Here is an 18,188-nt window from a genome sequence, read left to right as displayed (position 1 = left end):
TATCACATTTTTTAAAATTATTTATCTTAATATCACTTTTTTACTATGGTAGCATTTTATATTTTTTTTTTTTGCTTGTTGACTAGAGATGCCTAATTCGACAAAAAAATGATATCGATATAAACAATTTGAAAATGGTAATAATATGGTAATAAATTTTTAGAACAATGATGTATTAAAAAACTACAAAAAAAAATAATAAAGAAGAATAAAAATGGATAAAAAATAAATGGGAGCTTGCTTAATGTTGTGTCATATCGAACTTTGGTTGGTGGGTTATGTGACAAAAGAATGCTTAATGAGGCAAATAACTACATGAAGGAGATGCTCTCTAAAAGTTTTTCTCCATATTCTGTTGTTATTCATGGCCTAGTAAGGTATTTCTGCAATGTTGGTAAGATTGAAGAAGCTTGTGAAATTCTAACCAAATTGCTTGAGCATGGAGAAGCTCCTCATATGGATACCTAGGTGATCATAATACCTTTAATATGTGAAGTGGACGATGGTGTGAGGAGCAGAGATATTTTGGAGCAAGTTCTCAAGATTGAAATAAAAGGTCATACTAGAATAGTGGATGTTGGCATTGGTTTGGAGAACTACTTAATTAGAAAATACGAGCCAATCCAAGAGCATCTTAATACAGTTTTTGTCCCCCATATTGGATCAGCTTCATTTTTAGTTGAAAATGAGTTTAAACTCTATCTGTGAAGTGCAAACACGCTTATGATTTAATTATAAAGTTGCATGAACTCATTATAATGCAGAACAAAATGTAATCAGCTTGGTGGCCTTCAGCTCAACAAAGGTAATTTCAGGATCATGAGAGGGAGACATTTGGACGTCTTAGGGCAAGCTGTCTTCAGTAAAGGTACTCCAACATGCAACATGAGGAGTAAGCACTTTGGAAAGGCCACAAGGTGCTGCAAAGGACAATGTGGCTCAAGGCAGATATTCTTGTCTTCTTGACTAGCGTAATTTGATTGATGGGCCTACTTGCATTAGTGAAGGACTGAAGGTGTTCCCGTGGATATCGAACTACTAGAGAAGTCGTGCAGCGTTCTCCTATAAGTATAGAGGTAGTTGGCTAGTGGCTGAAATAGGCAGATTCTGCTCATGTGACATTGGAGTTTGCCAGAGCTAGAACTTGTAATAATGGATGGTTCTAAAAATGCTTTAACATGGAAGCTTCCTGAAAATTGGCAATTATTTTTGTTATTGAAAATAATTTATGGACTATTTGGAATTCGGATGTAACATCTCACGAAAAATTTAATTTCTCAAGAATGGAATAACGGATCAGCATTTGGAATGCCAGAGATTCAGGGTTGATCGAATACATGTTTTGAAGTTCAAGAAAGTCTAAAATGATGCATAAGAAAGAGCCAGAAGAGAAGGAACTTTATAAACCTAACTACTTAGTAGAGGTCAATAGTTATTCTTTTTCTTTTTCTCCCTCATTTATCACCAATGTTTGTGGAACTAGTGTCAATAATGACAAGATTACAATAACCATATATATCCATGTGATATACTTACGAGGACAAAGTATTTGATGCATATTTTTATGAGAGTTATATTTGATGGAGTTGCCTTAAATATTTACAGAATTGTCCCAATTTAGAGTTATATCCACACATGCTTACAAAATTAGCAACACTCGTCTAAGCTAAGAACAAGAAGAACAGAGATAATAAAATAAATTACCTTCGAGTCTACACGATGACGTGCATCTCCCTCGAACTTGGTAGTATCAGCAACACTTGTTTAAACTAAGAACAAGAAGAATAGAGACAATCAAATGAACAACCCTCGAGCCCAGCTGAAGACGTGCATCTCCCCTTGGGAGTGAGAGCACGTGGGAGGATCAAACTTAGTATTAGCAACACTCATCCAAACTAAGATCAAGAAGAATAGAAATAATAAAATGAACTAGCCTCGAGTCCACTCGAAAACGTGCATCTCCCTCGAACTTGGTAGTATCAGCAACACTCCTCCAAGTTAAGAACAAGAAGAACAGAGACAACAAAATAAACTACCCTCGAGGCCACCCGAAGACGTGTATCTCTCCTTGGCATTGAGAGCATACCGACAGAGCGGGGTAGTAGTAGTGGTATCAGCAACACTCATGCAAGCTAAGAACAATAACTGAGACAATAAAAAGAACTACCCTCGAGCCCACCCGAAGACGTGCATCACCCCCTGGCAATGAGAGCACGCGGGTGGATCAAACTTATTAGTAGTAGCAGAACCCTCGAGCCCACCCGAAGATGAGCACGCGAACAAATGAAAGTAGTAGTAGTAGTAGTAGTAGTAGTAGTAGTAGTAGTAGTAGTAGTAGTAGTAGTAGTAGTATCAGCAACACTCGTCCAAACTAAGAACAAAAAGAATAAAGACAATAAAATGAACTACCTTTGAGCCCACCTGAAGACGTGCATCTCCCCCCGGTAGTGAGAGCATGCGGGCGGATCGAACTTGGTAGTAGTAGTAGCAGCAGCAGCAGCAGTAGTAGTAGTATCAGCAACACTTGTCCAAGCTAAGAACAAGAAGAACAGAGAAAATAAAATTAACGACCATCAAGCTCACCCGAAGACGTGCATCTTCCCCTGACAGTGAGAGCACGCGGGCGAAGTAGGGGATCGAACTTGGTAGTAGTAGAAGTATAGTAGATCCGTGGGCCGCGCATAGTCTCCATTTTAAAGCTATTTTGGCATTAATTATTTATAAATTCTTGCACTTCAGATTACATGTTGCAATTAATTAATTTTTTCAAATTACTATTATTGTTTTCCTTTCTTCATGAATGAGATTAACTGGATTTTGGAACAATACCTTCAGTTTTCTTACTTATCACGAGATTTGAATCTATGTTTATATTCTTTTTGAGATTAGCCTAACTGATGTAAAACATGGGTTTTAATTTACGCTATTGTTTTTCTCCTAATTTTTTATTTCCTGATAAGCAAAACAGATGCACTTTGTAACAACAAGTTTTAAACAATCTGCATAACACATTTTTGTAGTCTTCATTTAGAATATTGAATAGTATATTTGGTCAAAATTATTGTGAAATTCTGATGCTAAGAGTAGTATTCATTCTCTTATTTTGCTGTGAATTTTCCTTCTCTGATAACATATCTAGTTAATTATGATGAACTTGTCTTTGAGGAAGATTTGTTAAGTCTTCATATTAGTGAACCTGGTTGAGATAATTACTATCTGATCAAAACTTCTTTCTTGATGGTAGACATTGAAACAAGAATTCGAGAAGAGAGGATGATCAGGTATATGCAGAAATTATATCATCAATGGCAATAATAACTAATTGAGTTTGACTTTGAATAATTTTTTAATTAGACAATAACTTATTGAGCCACTAAATGAAAGACATTTCTTTGTTTATTGGGATTGCAGAACTCATTTAGTGCACAAATGTAACCATAGTTCAAAGAATGAAATTATTATTTAAGTATTTTCAAGTTTATTTATTTATGTATTCCTTTGCTATAAACACCGAGTAGGGTTTGGCATTTGGACAAAGGTCCAAATTTTATGCTGGATTACCCATTAAATTGAATTTGCATTATTCTTTATATAGCAAAAATACACATCAAGGATACTTTTATTACCCCTTAAGCTTTGTTGAATATTCAAGTCTTCTATTAAACAGGGTCGAAGAAACACTATTAATGTTCTCTCATTTAACTTAACTTTTGTGGTTGCTGTTTTTCAATTATTTAATTTTAATTTGTGGTTTGAGGTTTCAAATTATGTTGTTTAAATTTTAGTGTTGTTCTAATTTTAATTTGTATTGTTCTAATTTTAGTTTAGTGTTTTCTGTTCTTATTTTATTTTTTTGTGATATTTCTGCAGTTTGATAATAGTAAAGTGACAGCATTAGTGAAACAGAAGGTAGAGTTGACGAATGTCATGGTGAAAAACTGAAAAATCGAATCAAATCAATCAATTTCATTTCAGTTTGGTTGACCTAGAAAAAATCAAACGAAACCAAACCAATTAATTTTTTTACAATAGGATCGAATATTTTTTTCCCCCTAAAAACCAAACCAAACCGTGCAGCGAACACCCACAGTGTCCATATCTCCTCAACAGAAATGAAGGACACTAACCACGAATATACGACAACCACAATTAGCATTGACTTGCCCTCGCCTGTTCACCTTCTTGAGCCACCACCATGACCTCACCGATTCTGCCTATATCATTTCTCTGCCCCACCAAAACCCTAACCACCCTGTCTTCTCATCGTATCACTCCTTCAATATCTCACAAAACCCAAACCAACAATCTTTCTATTCTTGTCGCTCTAATTTTCCAATTGGGTTTCCATCTAGAGTCCAGAAGCTCATAGCTTCCCAATCGGACCCTCTTCTCGCCAAAAAAATCTTCGAATGTGTCTCTCACCATCCCAACTTTCGCCATTCTCACTCTACCTACCTCATTCTCATCCTCAAATTGGGCCGCTCAAGGCAATTCTCCCTTGTCGATGAGCTTCTTCGATGCCTCAAATCCGAATCCTAGCCAATCACTCCTACCTTGTTCTCCTACTTGATAAGAGTTTATGGCGAAGCTGATTTACCCGATAAGGACATCAAAACCACCTACACTATGCTTCAATACGGTTTCAAACCTTTGCCCAAATACCTCAACCGCATTCTTGAGATTCTTGTATCCTATCGCAACTTTGTTCGACATGCATTCGATCTCTTCAGGGATGCTCATAAGCACGGTGTGTCATCCAATACTCAGTCCCACAATATTCTCATGAAGGATTTTTATTTGAATTGAGATATTAGCATTGCCTACCACCTATTCCACAAAATGTTTAAGAGAGATATTGTTCCTGATATCGAGTGTTACCAAATTCTGATGCAGGCGATGTGTAGGAAGAGTCAAGTGAATGGAGCTGTGAATTTGTTGGAGGATATGTTGAATAAAGGGTTTGTTCCTGACTCTTTGACTTACACCACTTTGTTGACCATTTTGGGTAGGAAGAAGCTTTGAGAATCTTACGAGCTTCTTTGTAGGAATAAGATCAAAGGGTACAATCCTGACGTAGTTCATTATAATACTGTTATATCGGGGTTCTACAGGAAAGGGAGCACTCATGATGCCCGTAAATTTATTGCTAATATGCAGAACAATGAGTGCTTGCCTAATGTTGTGTTATATCGAAGTTTGGTTGGTAGGTTATGTAACAAAAGAATGCTTGATGAGGCAAATAACTACATGAAGGAGATGCTGTCTAAAAGTTTTTCTCTGCATTTTGCTTTTATTCATAGCCTAGTAAAAGGTTTCTGCAATGTTGGTAAGATTGAGGAAACTTGTGGAGTTCTAACCAAATTGCTTGAGCATGGGAAAGCTCCTCATATGGGTAACTAGGGAATTATAATACCTTTAATATGTGAAGTGGATGATGGTGTGAGGAGCAAAGATGTTTTAGAGCAAGTTCTCAGGATTGAAATAACATGTCATACTAGAATAGTGGATGCTGACATTGGTTTGGAGCACTACTTAATTAGGAAGATACAAGCCGATCCAAAAGCATTTTAATGCAGGCTTCTATCCCCATGTTGAATCAGCTTCATTTTTAGTTGAAAATGGGTTTAAACTCTATCTGTAGAGTGCAGACACGTTTATGATTTAATTACAAACATGCATGAACTCATTATAATGCAGAACAAAATGAAGCTATCTTGGTGGCCTTCAGCTCAGCAAAGGCAATTTCAGAATCATGAAAGGGAGACATTTAGACGTCTTAGGACAAGCTGTCCTCAGTAAGGGTGTCTCAACAAGCAACATGAGAAGTGAGCACTTTGGAGAGGCCACAAGGTGCTGTAGAGGACAATGTGGCTCAAGGCAGATGTTCTTGTCTTCTTGACTAGCGTAATTTGATTAATGGACCTACTTGCATCAGTGAAGGTGTTCCCATAGATACTGGACTACTGGAGAAGCTGTGCAGTATTCTCCTATAAGTATAGAGGTAGTTGGCTAGTGGCTGAAATAGGCAGATTCTACTCATGTGACACTGGTGTTTGTCGGAGCTAGAACTTGTAATAATGGATGGTTCTAAAAATGCCATAATATGGGAGCTTAATGAAGATTGGCAATTATTTTTGTTTTGGAAAATAATTTATGGGCTATTTAGAATTTGGATGTCACATCTCACGACAACTTCAACTCCTCAGAAATTGAATAACGGACCAGCATTTGGAATACCAGGGATTCAGGTTGATCGAATACATGTTTTGTAGTTTAGGAAAGTCGGAAATGATGCATAAGAAAGAGCCAGAGGAGATGGACTAACTATATAAACCTAACTACTTTATAGAGATCAGTAGTTATTCTTTTTCTTTTTCCTCTCTCTTTTATCACCAATATTTGTAGAATTAGTGTCAATAAAAACAAGATTACAAGAACCATATATATCCATGTGATATACTTATGAGGACAAAGTATTTGATGCATATTTTTATGAGAGTTACATTTGATGGAGCTGTCTTAAATATTTACAGAATTGTCCCAATTTATCTTTTATATTTATCCATTAAGACAAAATTTCATATATTCTTTAAACAACCCCGCACATGATTTCAAAATCAGAAGCACTTGTCCAAGCTAAGAACAAGAAGAACAGAGATAATAAAATGAACTACCTTCGAGTCCACCAGAAGACGTGCATCTCCCTCGAACTTGGTAGTATCAGCAACACTTGTCCAAGTTAAGAACAAGAATAACAGAGGCAATCAAATGAACTACCCTCGAGCCTAACTGAAGACGTGCATCTCCTCCTGGTAATGAGAGCATGCGGGCGGATCAAACTTAGTATCAGCAACACTCATCCAAGCTAAGCCCAAGAAGAATAGACACAATAAAATGAACTAGCCTCGAGCCCACCCGAAGATGTGCATCTCCCTCAAACTTGGTTGTATCAGCAACACTCCTCCAAACTAAGAAATAGAAGAATAGAGACAATAAAATGAATTACCTTCGAGCCCACCCGAAGACGTGCATCTCCCCATGGCAGCGAGAGCACACAGGCGGATCGAACTTAGTAGTAATAGCAGTACCCTCGATCCCACCCGAAGACGAGCACGCAGACGAATCGAAAGTTATAGTAGTAATAGTATCAGCAACACTCGTCCAAGTTAAGAACAAGAAGAACAGAGACAATAAAATAAACTACCTTCGAGTCCACCCGAAGATGTGCTTCTCCCTCGAACTTGGTAGCATCAGCAACACTTATCTAAGCTAAGAACAAGAAGAACAAAGACAATTAAATGAACTACCCTCGAGCCCAGCCGAAGATATGCATCTCCCCCTGGGAGTAAGAGCACGCGGGCGGATCAAACTTAATATTAGCAACACTCGTCCAAGCTAAGACAAAGAAGAATAGAAATAATAAAATAAACTAGTCTCGAGCCCACCCGAAAATATACATCTTCCTCGAACATGGTAGTATCAACAACACTCCTCCAAACTAAGAACAAGAAGAACAGAGACAACAAAATAAATTATCCTCGAGGTCACCCGAAGACGTACATCTCTCCCTGGCAATGAGAGCACGCTGGTAGAGTGGGGTAGTAGTAGTGGTATCAGCAACACTCATCCAAGTTAAGAACAAGAACAGAGACAAAAAAATGAACTACCCTTGAGCCCACCCGTAGACATGCATCACCCCTTGACAATGAGAGCACGCGGGCGGATCGAACTTATTAGTAGTAGCAGAACCCTCAAACCCACCCGAAGACGAGCACGTGGACGGATAAAAAGTAGTAGTTGTATCAGCAACACTCGTCCAAGCTAAGAACAAGAAAAATTGAGCCAATAAAATGAACTACCCTCGAGCCCACTCGAAGACGTGCATCTCCCCCGAGTAAGAGCACGCGGGCCGATCGAACTTGGTGGTAGTAGTAGCAGCAGTAGTACCAGCAACACTCGTCCAAGCTAAGAACAAGAAGAACAGAGACAATAAAATTAACGGCCCTCAAGCCCACCCGAAAACATGCATCTTCCCCTAACAGTGAGAGCACGCAAGCAAAGTGGGGGATCGAACTTGGTAGTAGTAGTAGTAGATCCGTAAGCCGAGCATAGTTTCCATTTTAAAGCTATTTTGGCGTTAATTATTTATAAATTCTAAAATTTTAGATTACATGTTGCAATGAAATAATTTTTTTAAATTACTATTATTGTTTTTCTTTCCTCATGAATGAGATTAACTGGCTTTTGGAACTATACCTTCAATGTTGTTACTCATCTGAATTTTGAATCTATGTTTATATTCTTCTTCAGATTAGCCTAACTGATGTAGTACATGAGTTTCAATTTACGCTATTGTGTTTCTCCTGATTTTTCAATTCTTGATAAGCAAAACAGACGCACTTTGTAACAACAAGTTTTAAGCAATCTACATAACACATTTTTGTAGTCTTCATAGAATATTGAATAGTCTATTTGGTCAAAATTATTGTGAAATTCTGTTGCTAGAGAGTAGTATTCGTTCTCTTATTTTGCTGTGAATTTTTCTTCTTTGATAACATGTCTAGTTAATTATAAACATGTCTTTGAGGAGGATTTGTTAAGTCTTCATATTAGTAAACCTGGTTGAGATAATCACTGCCTGATGAAAACTTCTTTCTTGATGGTAGGCATTGAAACAAGAATTTGAGAAGAGAGGATGATCGGGTATATGCAGAAATCATATCACCAATGGTAACAATAACTACTTGAGTTTGACTTTGAATAATTTTTTAATTAGACCATAACTTATTGAGCCTTTGAATGAAAGACATTTCTTTGTTTATTGGGATAGCAGAACTCATTTAATGCACATATGTAACCATAGTTTAAAGAATAAAATTATTATCTAAGTATTTTCAAGTTCATTCATTTATGTATTCCTTTACTATAAACACCGATTATGGTTTGGCATTTGGACAAAGGTCCAAATTCCATGCTGGATTACCCATTAAATTGAACTTTTATTATTCTTTATATAGCAAAAATACACATCAAGGATACTTTTATTACCCCTTAAACTTTGTTGAATGTTCAAGTCTTCTATTAAACAGGGTCGAAGAAATACTATTAATGTTCTCTCATTTAACTTAACTTTTGTGGTTGCTATTTTTCAATTATTTAATTTTAATCTGTGGTTTGAGGTTTCAAATTATGCTGTTTAAATTTTAGTGTTGTTCTAATTTTAATTTGTATTGTTCTAATTTTAGTTTAGTATTTTCTGTTCTTATTTTATTTTTTGTGATATTTCTGCAGTTTTATAATAGTAAAGTGACAACATTGGTGAAACAGAAGGTGGAGTTGATGAAGGTCATGGTGAAAAACTAAAAAATCGAATCAAATCAATCAATTTCAATTCAGTTTGGTTGACCTCGAAAAAATCAAACGAAACCAAACCAATTAATTTTTTTACAATAGGATCGAATATTTTTTTTTCCTAAAAGCCAAACCAAACCGTGCAGTAAACACCCACAGTGTCCATATCTCCTCAACAGAAATGAAGGACACTAACCACGAATATACGACAACCACAATTAGCATTGATTTGCCCTCGCCTGCTCACCTTTTTGATCCACCACCATGACCTCACCGAGTCTGCCTGTATCATTTTTCCATCCCACCAAAACCCTAACCACCATGTCTTCTCATCGCATCATCTCCTTCAATTTCTCGCCAAACCTAAACCAACAATCTTTTTATTCTTCTCGCTCCAATTCCCCAATTAAATTTTCATCTAGAGTCCAAAAGCTTATAGCTTCCCAATCGGACCCTCTTCTCGCAAAAAAAAAAAATCTTCAAATGTGCCTTTCACCATCCCAACTTTCACCATTCTTACTTTACCTACCTCATTCTCATCCTCAAATTGGGCCGCTCAAGGCAATTCTCACTTGTCAATGACCTTGTTGGACGCCTCAAATCCAAATCCTACCCAATCACTCTTACCTTGTTCTCCTACTTGATCAGAGTCTATGGCGAAACTGATTTACCCGAGAAGGCCCTCAAAATCACCTACACTATGCTTCAATATGGTTTCAAACCTTTGCCCAAATACCTCAACCGCATTCTTGAGATTCTTGTATCCCACTACAACTTTGTTCGACTTGCATTCGATCTCTTCAGGAATGCTCATAGGCACGGTGTGTCACCCAATCTAAGTCCTACAATATTCTCATGTCGACTTTCTGTTTGAATGGAGATATTTGTGCCTACCACCTATTTAGAAAAATGTTTAAGAGAAATATTGTTCCTGATATCAAGTGTTATCGGATTCTGATGCAATGTGTAGGAAGAGTCAAGTGAATAGAGCTATGGATTTGTTGGAGGATATGTTGAACAAAGGGTTTGTTCCTGACTCTTTGACTTACACCACTTTGTTGACCAGTTTGGGTAGGAAGAAGAAGCTTAGAGAATCTTACAAGCTTCTATGTAGGATGAAGATCAAAGGGTACAATCCTGACATAGTTCAGCATAATACTATAATATCGAGGTTCTGCAAGGAAGGGAGTGTCCATGATGCCTGCAAAGTTATTGCTGATGTGCAGAACAATGGGTGCTTGCCTAATGTTGTGTCATATCGAACTTTGGTTGGTGGGTTATGTGACAAAGGAATGCTTGATGAGGGAAATAACTACATGAAGGAGATGCTGTCTAAAAGTTTTTCTCTGCATTTTGCTTTTATTCATGGCCTAGTAAAAGGTTTCTGCAATGTTGGTAAGATTGAGGAAGCTTGTGGAGTTCTAACCAAATTGTTTGAGCATGGGGAAGCTCCTCATATGGATAACTAGGGAATTATAATACCTTTAATATGTGAAGTGGATGATGGTGTGAGGAGCATAGATGTTTTGGAGCAAGTTCTCAGGATTGAAATAACATGTCATACTAGAATAGTGAATGCTGACATTGGTTTGGAGAACTACTTAATTAGGAGATACGAGCCGATCCAAAAGTATTTTAATGCAGGCTTTTATCCCCCATGTTAAATCAGCTTCATTTTTAGTTAAAAATGGGTTTAAACTCTATCTGTAGAGTGCAGACATATTTATGATTTAATTACAAACATGCATGAACTCATTATAATGCAGAACAAAATGAAGCTATCTTGGTGGCCTTCAGCTCAGCAAAGGCAATTTCAGAATCATGAAAGGAAGACATTTGGACGTCTTAGGACAAGCTGTTCTCAGACGATGCTGATGAACCTGAAGACCCTTGATTGGGATCCTGCTACCTTAAAAACCCTTGGAATCCCTGGTGAAATTTTGCCTAAAATTGTTAGTAATGCCGAGGTCATAGGAAATGTTGCTACCGGGTGGCCGATCAAAGGGGTACAAATTTCAGGATGTTTAGGGGATCAGCACGCAGCAATGCTAGGACAAGTGTGCCGTAAAGGAGAAGCTAAAAGCACTTATGGCACAGGTGCTTTCATACTTCTAAATACCGGTGACAAAGTAATTAAGTCAAACCATGGTCTTCTAAGCACCATTGCTTACAAGCTTGGCTCCAAGGCTCAAACCAATTATGCACTGGAAGGATCGGTTGCTATTGCTGGAGCTGCAGTGCAGTGGCTTAGGGACAATCTTGGGATTATTTCTAGTGCTTCGGATATAGAGGCTATGGCATCACAGGTTGAAAACACGGGTGGCGTTTACTTTGTTCCTGCTTTCAATGGATTGTTTGCTCCGTGGTGGCGTGATAATGCTCGGGGGATTGTTATTGGAATAACAAGGTACACAACCAAGGCTCACATAGCTCGTGCTGTACTTGAGAGCATGTGTTTTCAGGTGAAAGATGTGGTGGACTCGATGCAAAAAGATTATGGAAACGATAAAAACGATGGCGTGCTCAGAGTGGATGGTGGTGCAACTATTAACAACTTGCTGATGCAGACTCAGGTATGGACTAATTGCACTTTCTTCTACTTTTAAAAAGAAGCTTCTTAGTAATGCTCTATGGGAAGATGTTGCAAATTCAGTGGGAAAGTAGTTCAATCACATTTCACATAATAATCCCATAATACTATTTCATTTATATCATTTCTTTTATGCTAATTCCTACTATAACTAAATACTACTAATTGGCTATTTTAGGCTCTTTAGGTCCACACTTGTTACAAATTTCTTCTGAAGTTTTGTTACTTTTTCACATAACTGAAAAATTTTTGTTGACAATGTTGTTCACCAGGCAGATTTGTCTGCAATGCCGGTGATTAGGCCATCTGACATAGAGACGACTGCGCGTGGAGCAGCCTTTGCTGCTGGGTTAGCAGCTGGTATTTGGAAAGAAGATTTTATCTTCGATACGGCGGAATAGATGAAGAAAGCTACTACCTTCCGTCCGATAATGACCGAGGAAGTGAGGAAGAAGAAGGTGGAGTGCTGGAACAAGCTGTTAATAGAAGTTTTGACTTGGCTGATCTTTCATTTGAATTATGATCTACATTGGAAAGAAAGTCTTCTTTCAATTTCAATTTAAACAAAGTTGTCCTGTTTTTCCTTACCCTTTCTTTTATAAATAATAGAAATCCCCTGCTAAATTAGTTATTACTAATTTATATATATATTTATTAATAATGAATTTATTTCACTGGCAATTACCTTAGGAATACTTGCTGTAAAGTTTTCTGCATATATAGTTTAGAATATGAAAAGTTAGTATCCAAGGAAAAGCATGACTTTGATTGAACGTCACTGGTATGCAATAATAATATTCTAAAGATGAATCGCGATCAGTTTTGTTAGTAACTTAGTATTAATAGAAGTGGTCAAAAGTAACTATTTCAGTAAAATTCTATTATTTTATTTTAGTAAGGCCTTTAAGTAAACTTGGCAGTATGGTAACAAGTAAGGATTAAGAATTTAAGATGGCTAAGACATTTTTCTTTTTCATTTATCAAGTGGACAGAAGCTGATGCAATCACCAATATTCTTACTACAACTAAATCTGCCAACTACTGATACTATGTAGAATAAAATAAAAAACTTGTTTGATGGATTTCGAGTAATGCTATACATTCAAGTCATTTTATGAACCAAATCTAACCAAGTTAAACAATAAGCCTTAGAATAGTGTTAGCCATAATTAATTTTTGTTATGCTAAACCAACTTGGTTGGACTTGGTTAACAAAAAGACTTAGATGTGTAGCATTATTCTTATTGTAAATACATAATTTAATCTCAGATTATTGGCTTCCTTATTTAAGAAAAAAAATCCAGTAAACTAGTACATATTTTGAGTATTACTCTTTCAAATAACCTTTCTTTCCTTCTTTATTGTCAAATTGATCTGTATAACCTTTCTCTATTTGCTATATCTAGAACACCAGTAGCATCTGATGTTCATGGTTGATCCTGCAGCATTCAATAAACCTGCCACAAAAAAATTGTTTAAACTTCAAAGTATTTGTGGATGCTTATAGGCATAAATCTTCTTCATCCACTGCACCAAATCCAACAGATAGCGGCGGTCTTTTAGCTTCAAAGCGCTGTTTAAACTCTCAAGGAACTGAACCAGACTTTACCAAATCTGCACCTGCCCAAATTATCCAAGAGCATTCTCCAGGTGGTTAGAATGAAAAACTTGGTTCAAATTATTGGTTTTAGCCACAGTAAACTTCATCTTCAATTCTTTAGAATTTAGAGAAGTTACTGGTTTTGCATACATAATCTCCTTTGAATGAAGGAAAAGTCTTGTAAAACATCTTTGCATGAAAGGAAGATTTTCACCGTCCATTTTGCTTGTACTTCATCTAGAATGTCTTGTCATCCATGTATGTTTTACTGACAAAAAATGCATGGAATCTAGACTGCGAGTCAATGCCAGAAATGCGAACAGCCCTATAATGGAGATCCTCATTTAGCATTATGAAGACCAAACATTTTCCTCACCAGAGATCTGAGACTAAAGACCTAAACTACTCATGTGCTCATTCAAATTACCCATGATCAAAAGAATGTCAGTCATTTTGTTGTTTGACTTATCTTGTGCTTCAAATCTATGAACTCTGCTTTTGACTTCAATCCAACTACAACCAGGATTCGATTTCAGACCTTTGTCTTTCAGTGACTTTCACACTCGTGCTACCTGATTCCGCCAACCTACACGCTAGCATATAGATTGGCCAGCTGTTGAAGTGTTGCAGGGCACCTTGGTTCAAGTAATAACCTACTCTCTGCCGCTTCGATGCCAATCCAAACATCTCCATGAAGCATAGATGATGAAAGCAGTGAACCCCATATCACAGCATTGGGACAAATAGGCATGTTTCGGATGAAATCACAAGCCTCCAGCAGCAAGCCAGCCTGACCAAGAAGACCCACAATGCAAGAGTAATGATCCATTTCTGGCTCCATGCCATGCTCAATCATGGAATTTAAGTAATCTTGACCCTCCTTAACAAGGTCAGCATGCCAACACGAGGACAATATGCCAAGGTAAGTAACTTCATCCGGATTAACACCTTGATTCATCATCTCTTAAAGAGAAATTGCCTCTTGTGCATGCCCATGCTGCGCATACTCTGCGATCATAGAGTTCCAAGTGACAAAATCCCTTCGCTGCATACTTTCAAATATGAACAAGGCATCGTCAAGTGCCCCACACTTGGAATACATGGCAATGAGAGCATTTTCAATGTGGCGGTAATAATGAAAACCCATGTGAATTATTTGACAATGAGCACCCTTTCCATGTCCAAGTGCTCCACTTCCCATTCAAGCACTAAGAAGGCTCGTGTGCGTAAAACAATTCGGTTTTAATGCAGCCACGCCCTTCACCTGACAAAAGAGCTCCAAAGACATATCAACCCTCCATTCTTGTGTAAATGCAGCGATAATCGTGGACCTGACCATGAAACTACATTTCTCTCAGGCATTTCATCGAACATCCGTTATGCATCACCCAACAATGCACCCCTACCATACAAACTAATCAAAGAGCTTCCAACATAGACATTGGCAATGAACCCAGTTGTTATTGCCAAGCAGTGATATTGAACACCTCAAACAAGGTCAAGGTGGGACGCACGCGAGCTCACAGCACGTGACAAGAAGCACACATCAATCCCCAGACCTTGTTCTACAATAACAATGGAACGAACCTTCCTTCTAGTTTTTGTGGCCCTCAAACTAGAATCTTCAACAACTGGTTTTTGTAGCATCGTTTTGCAGCATGCCCTCGATAAGCTGAAGATGACTGCGACGATTTTCAACATCAATGAGACTCTTTTTTAGAGTTACAAGGTTAAGGAGTCTGAGTGCACCAGCAAATTCTCTGTTAGCTCTTTTGGGTACCAACTTTTGGGAAGTGAAAGACCCAAAGAATCGAACTATGAAGGAAAATAATGTTGGGTTCTTTGTGCATTGGAGGAAAGAATGGACAAAAGTAGACACAGATTTTTATAATGTGGATAGATTTATATTTTAATTTTTTAATAAGTCATTTGTACACACCAATATTAAATTTTATTGTTATTTTTATTATTTTGTCGTCTGAGTAATTTTTTCAGCAGTAATGGAGATCAGGTGATACGTTATTGTATGATATAGCCGTTTTGATGACACAATGAAAAATAAGAGTTACATTATTAAATTTGTTAAATTAGGAAAAAAAAAGAAAAAATTTTACAAGGTATGTCTTTTCATTCTCATAAGTTACTGTTGAATAAAAACATGCCCTAATAGAGAGTAAACAATGAGAGTGAATTTCTAAACACTTCACAATTAAGTTTGTTACAGTTCGTCGTTTCGTTATATTCTGAAGGCAAACGTGATAAGGCGAGAAGCATAGAAGTCCACACGCAGGTGTAGGCAAATGCGGAGAGTTCGGCATCAGACGCGATCAAAGGTAATGCTTTCTTCCCTTGAATATGTGTTTGTTGCTATATTGAATCAAATGTAGGAAATAGGTCGCCAAATCATTCTTTATTATCTAAGTAGTATTCACATGTATATCTATCATTCCCAACTTGCAAGTAAGGTCTTTTAAGTGCTCTATGGGAAGTCCTTTAGTGAACATATCTGCCAATTGGAGTCTTGAAGGGATGTACTTGGTGGCTATAAGACCATTGTCCAATTTCTCCTTAATAAAATGTCGGTCTATTTCTACATGCTTTGTTCGGTCATGTTGAACTGGATTGTGTGCAATACTAATGGCACACTTATTATCACAAACCAGTTCCATAGGAGCTTCATACTTTACTTTGAGGTCATCGAATATGATCTTCATCCATAATAATTCGCAAATCTCTTGCTTGGGTCATGGCTCTAAATTCCGCCTCTGCACTTGATCATGCAACTACATTTTGCTTCTTGCTCCTTGACAAATTGGATTTTTGACGGTTTAGAATTTCACTAATGAAATCTCGTTGTAAAGTATAGTTTCTAAACCAATCACTAATCCTTTCATACAAAAAGTTGTTTGTCACAAGTACAAACCCCTAAAATTTATAAACCGAAGTATTTAAACCTCGGGTCGTTCTCCCTAGGACTTACAATGAAGTGTCTTGTTATTGGTTATGAGTTATTTTGGGGTTTTGGATAAGGAGCATGAAAAGTAAATGGCAATGAAAATAAACTAACAACTATAAAAGGCTCTTGGCAAGGTGTGAGAACTAGAAGTCCTATCCTAGTTATCCTTCTCAATTGTGATGAGAATTGTTCATTGCTACCACTTAGTTAACCCTCACTAATTGAAGGAAAGTCAAGTGGATGAATCGATTGATTTCTCAAGTCCTAATCAACTCCTAAAGGAATGACTAGCTTTAGAGGTTTTCAAATCAATTAGCAATCTATCCAATTATCATTCAACAAGGGAGTTAGATAACTCAAGTGTCACTAATTACTCTACCAAAGCCAAGAGATACAAAACCTATACTAAAATCCAACCAAGCATTTCATCAAACACTTGGAAGGCACAAAAGAAAAACATAGTAAATCAACAACAAGAATGAAATCTAACAACAATTATTGAAAGGAATTAACAACAACAATCAAGGAAATCACAATTATCATGAATTACCTCAAATTGCATTATTAAAAGAAAACCAAGGAACAACAATGTATCCAAAACAAAATGAAGAATTACAATTATTAAAGCACACATCTAGAAAGAGGAAGAGGAGGAGATTAAGAATTCGTAAATGAAAAGTGAATCAAAGCATGAGTTTAAACCTAGATCTAAGAAGAGAGATTAACCTAAACCTAATCCTAATCCTAGAGAGAAGAGAGAGCTTCTCTCTCTAGAAACCAATTACAAAGATAAAACTAAACTAATTGGTAACTAACATCTCAAGTGATCCATCCCCATCCTCCCTTAATCCTTCATCCTTTTATTCCTTTCCCTTAGCAATTTGGCGCCAAAATGGGTTCAGAAAACCTCTCAAATCGCCAGGCACGTGTTGCATTAATGAGGTCATGTGCCATCATCGGCGCGTGCGCGCATGGTACGCGTGCGCGTCCCTGGTCGATTCTGCAATGTGCGCGCGAGCGCCTTGTGCGCGTGCGCGTGCATGGCTGACTTTGCTTCTTTGACTTTTTTATGCTTCTCTCCACTTGTATGCTTCCTTCCTTGCTTCCTTCCTTGCTTCCTCTGATTCATGCCTAGTTTCAACCTGAGGTTACTAGCAAACACATCAAGGCATCGTATGGAATCAAACAGAAACTAGAATTCACCAAGACAAGGCTTAACAAGCATGTTTTTTACACTTAAGCACAATCATGGAAGAGATAACAAAACCATGCTAATTCTTAGGCTAAATGTGACAAAAGGTTATCAAAATGTTCTAAATTCAAGGCAAAACAAACCGTCAAATTGGGGTTTGTCAACCTCCCCACACTTAAGCCTTAGCATGTCCTCATGCTAAAATAAGAAGGAACTAAGGGGTATGGCATTTATTGAATGCAACTAAACTATATGAGTCCTATCTAAATGCAACTATCTAAAGCAATTGGAAATGCTTAGTTCAAACAAATCAATTCCCAAGAGAACATGTGTAAGTACAAGAGATAAGTAATAAGGACCAAGTCCAAACCACAATTGTATTGAATTGTTAAAAGGAGTTCAAACTTGCAAGAATATAGATAATGGGGGTGAACACATGTGATTGAACTTTTGAACCCTCACCGGATGTGTATCCGCTCTATTCACTCAAGTGTTTAAG

General features: G+C 37.3%; 1 protein-coding gene and 3 pseudogenes across 1 annotated transcript; 3 read left to right on the top strand and 1 right to left on the bottom strand.

Annotated features, from left to right (window-relative positions):
• Nucleotides 1–4,626: 4,626 nt before the first annotated feature.
• On the top strand, nt 4,627–5,571 carry LOC112786293 (uncharacterized; annotated as a pseudogene).
• A 4,635-nt stretch (nt 5,572–10,206) lies between these two features.
• Nucleotides 10,207–11,015, top strand: LOC112786292 (uncharacterized; annotated as a pseudogene).
• A 201-nt stretch (nt 11,016–11,216) lies between these two features.
• On the top strand, nt 11,217–12,539 carry LOC112785277 (glycerol kinase). The gene is made up of 2 exons (XM_025828734.3): nt 11,217–11,924; nt 12,214–12,539. Exons 1-2 carry the CDS (start codon nt 11,220–11,222, stop codon nt 12,340–12,342), a joined length of 834 nt encoding a protein of 277 aa, XP_025684519.1. The 5' UTR covers nt 11,217–11,219; the 3' UTR covers nt 12,343–12,539.
• A 347-nt stretch (nt 12,540–12,886) lies between these two features.
• Nucleotides 12,887–15,384, bottom strand: LOC112786924 (pentatricopeptide repeat-containing protein At2g37320-like; annotated as a pseudogene).
• Nucleotides 15,385–18,188: the final 2,804 nt, after the last annotated feature.

Source organism: Arachis hypogaea, chromosome 20 (assembly GCF_003086295.3).
Source record: "Arachis hypogaea cultivar Tifrunner chromosome 20, arahy.Tifrunner.gnm2.J5K5, whole genome shotgun sequence".
Classification (NCBI taxonomy): Eukaryota; Viridiplantae; Streptophyta; class Magnoliopsida; order Fabales; family Fabaceae; genus Arachis; species Arachis hypogaea.
Note: the sequence above shows the minus strand (reverse complement) of the source record. Positions and strands in the feature narration are given on the sequence as shown.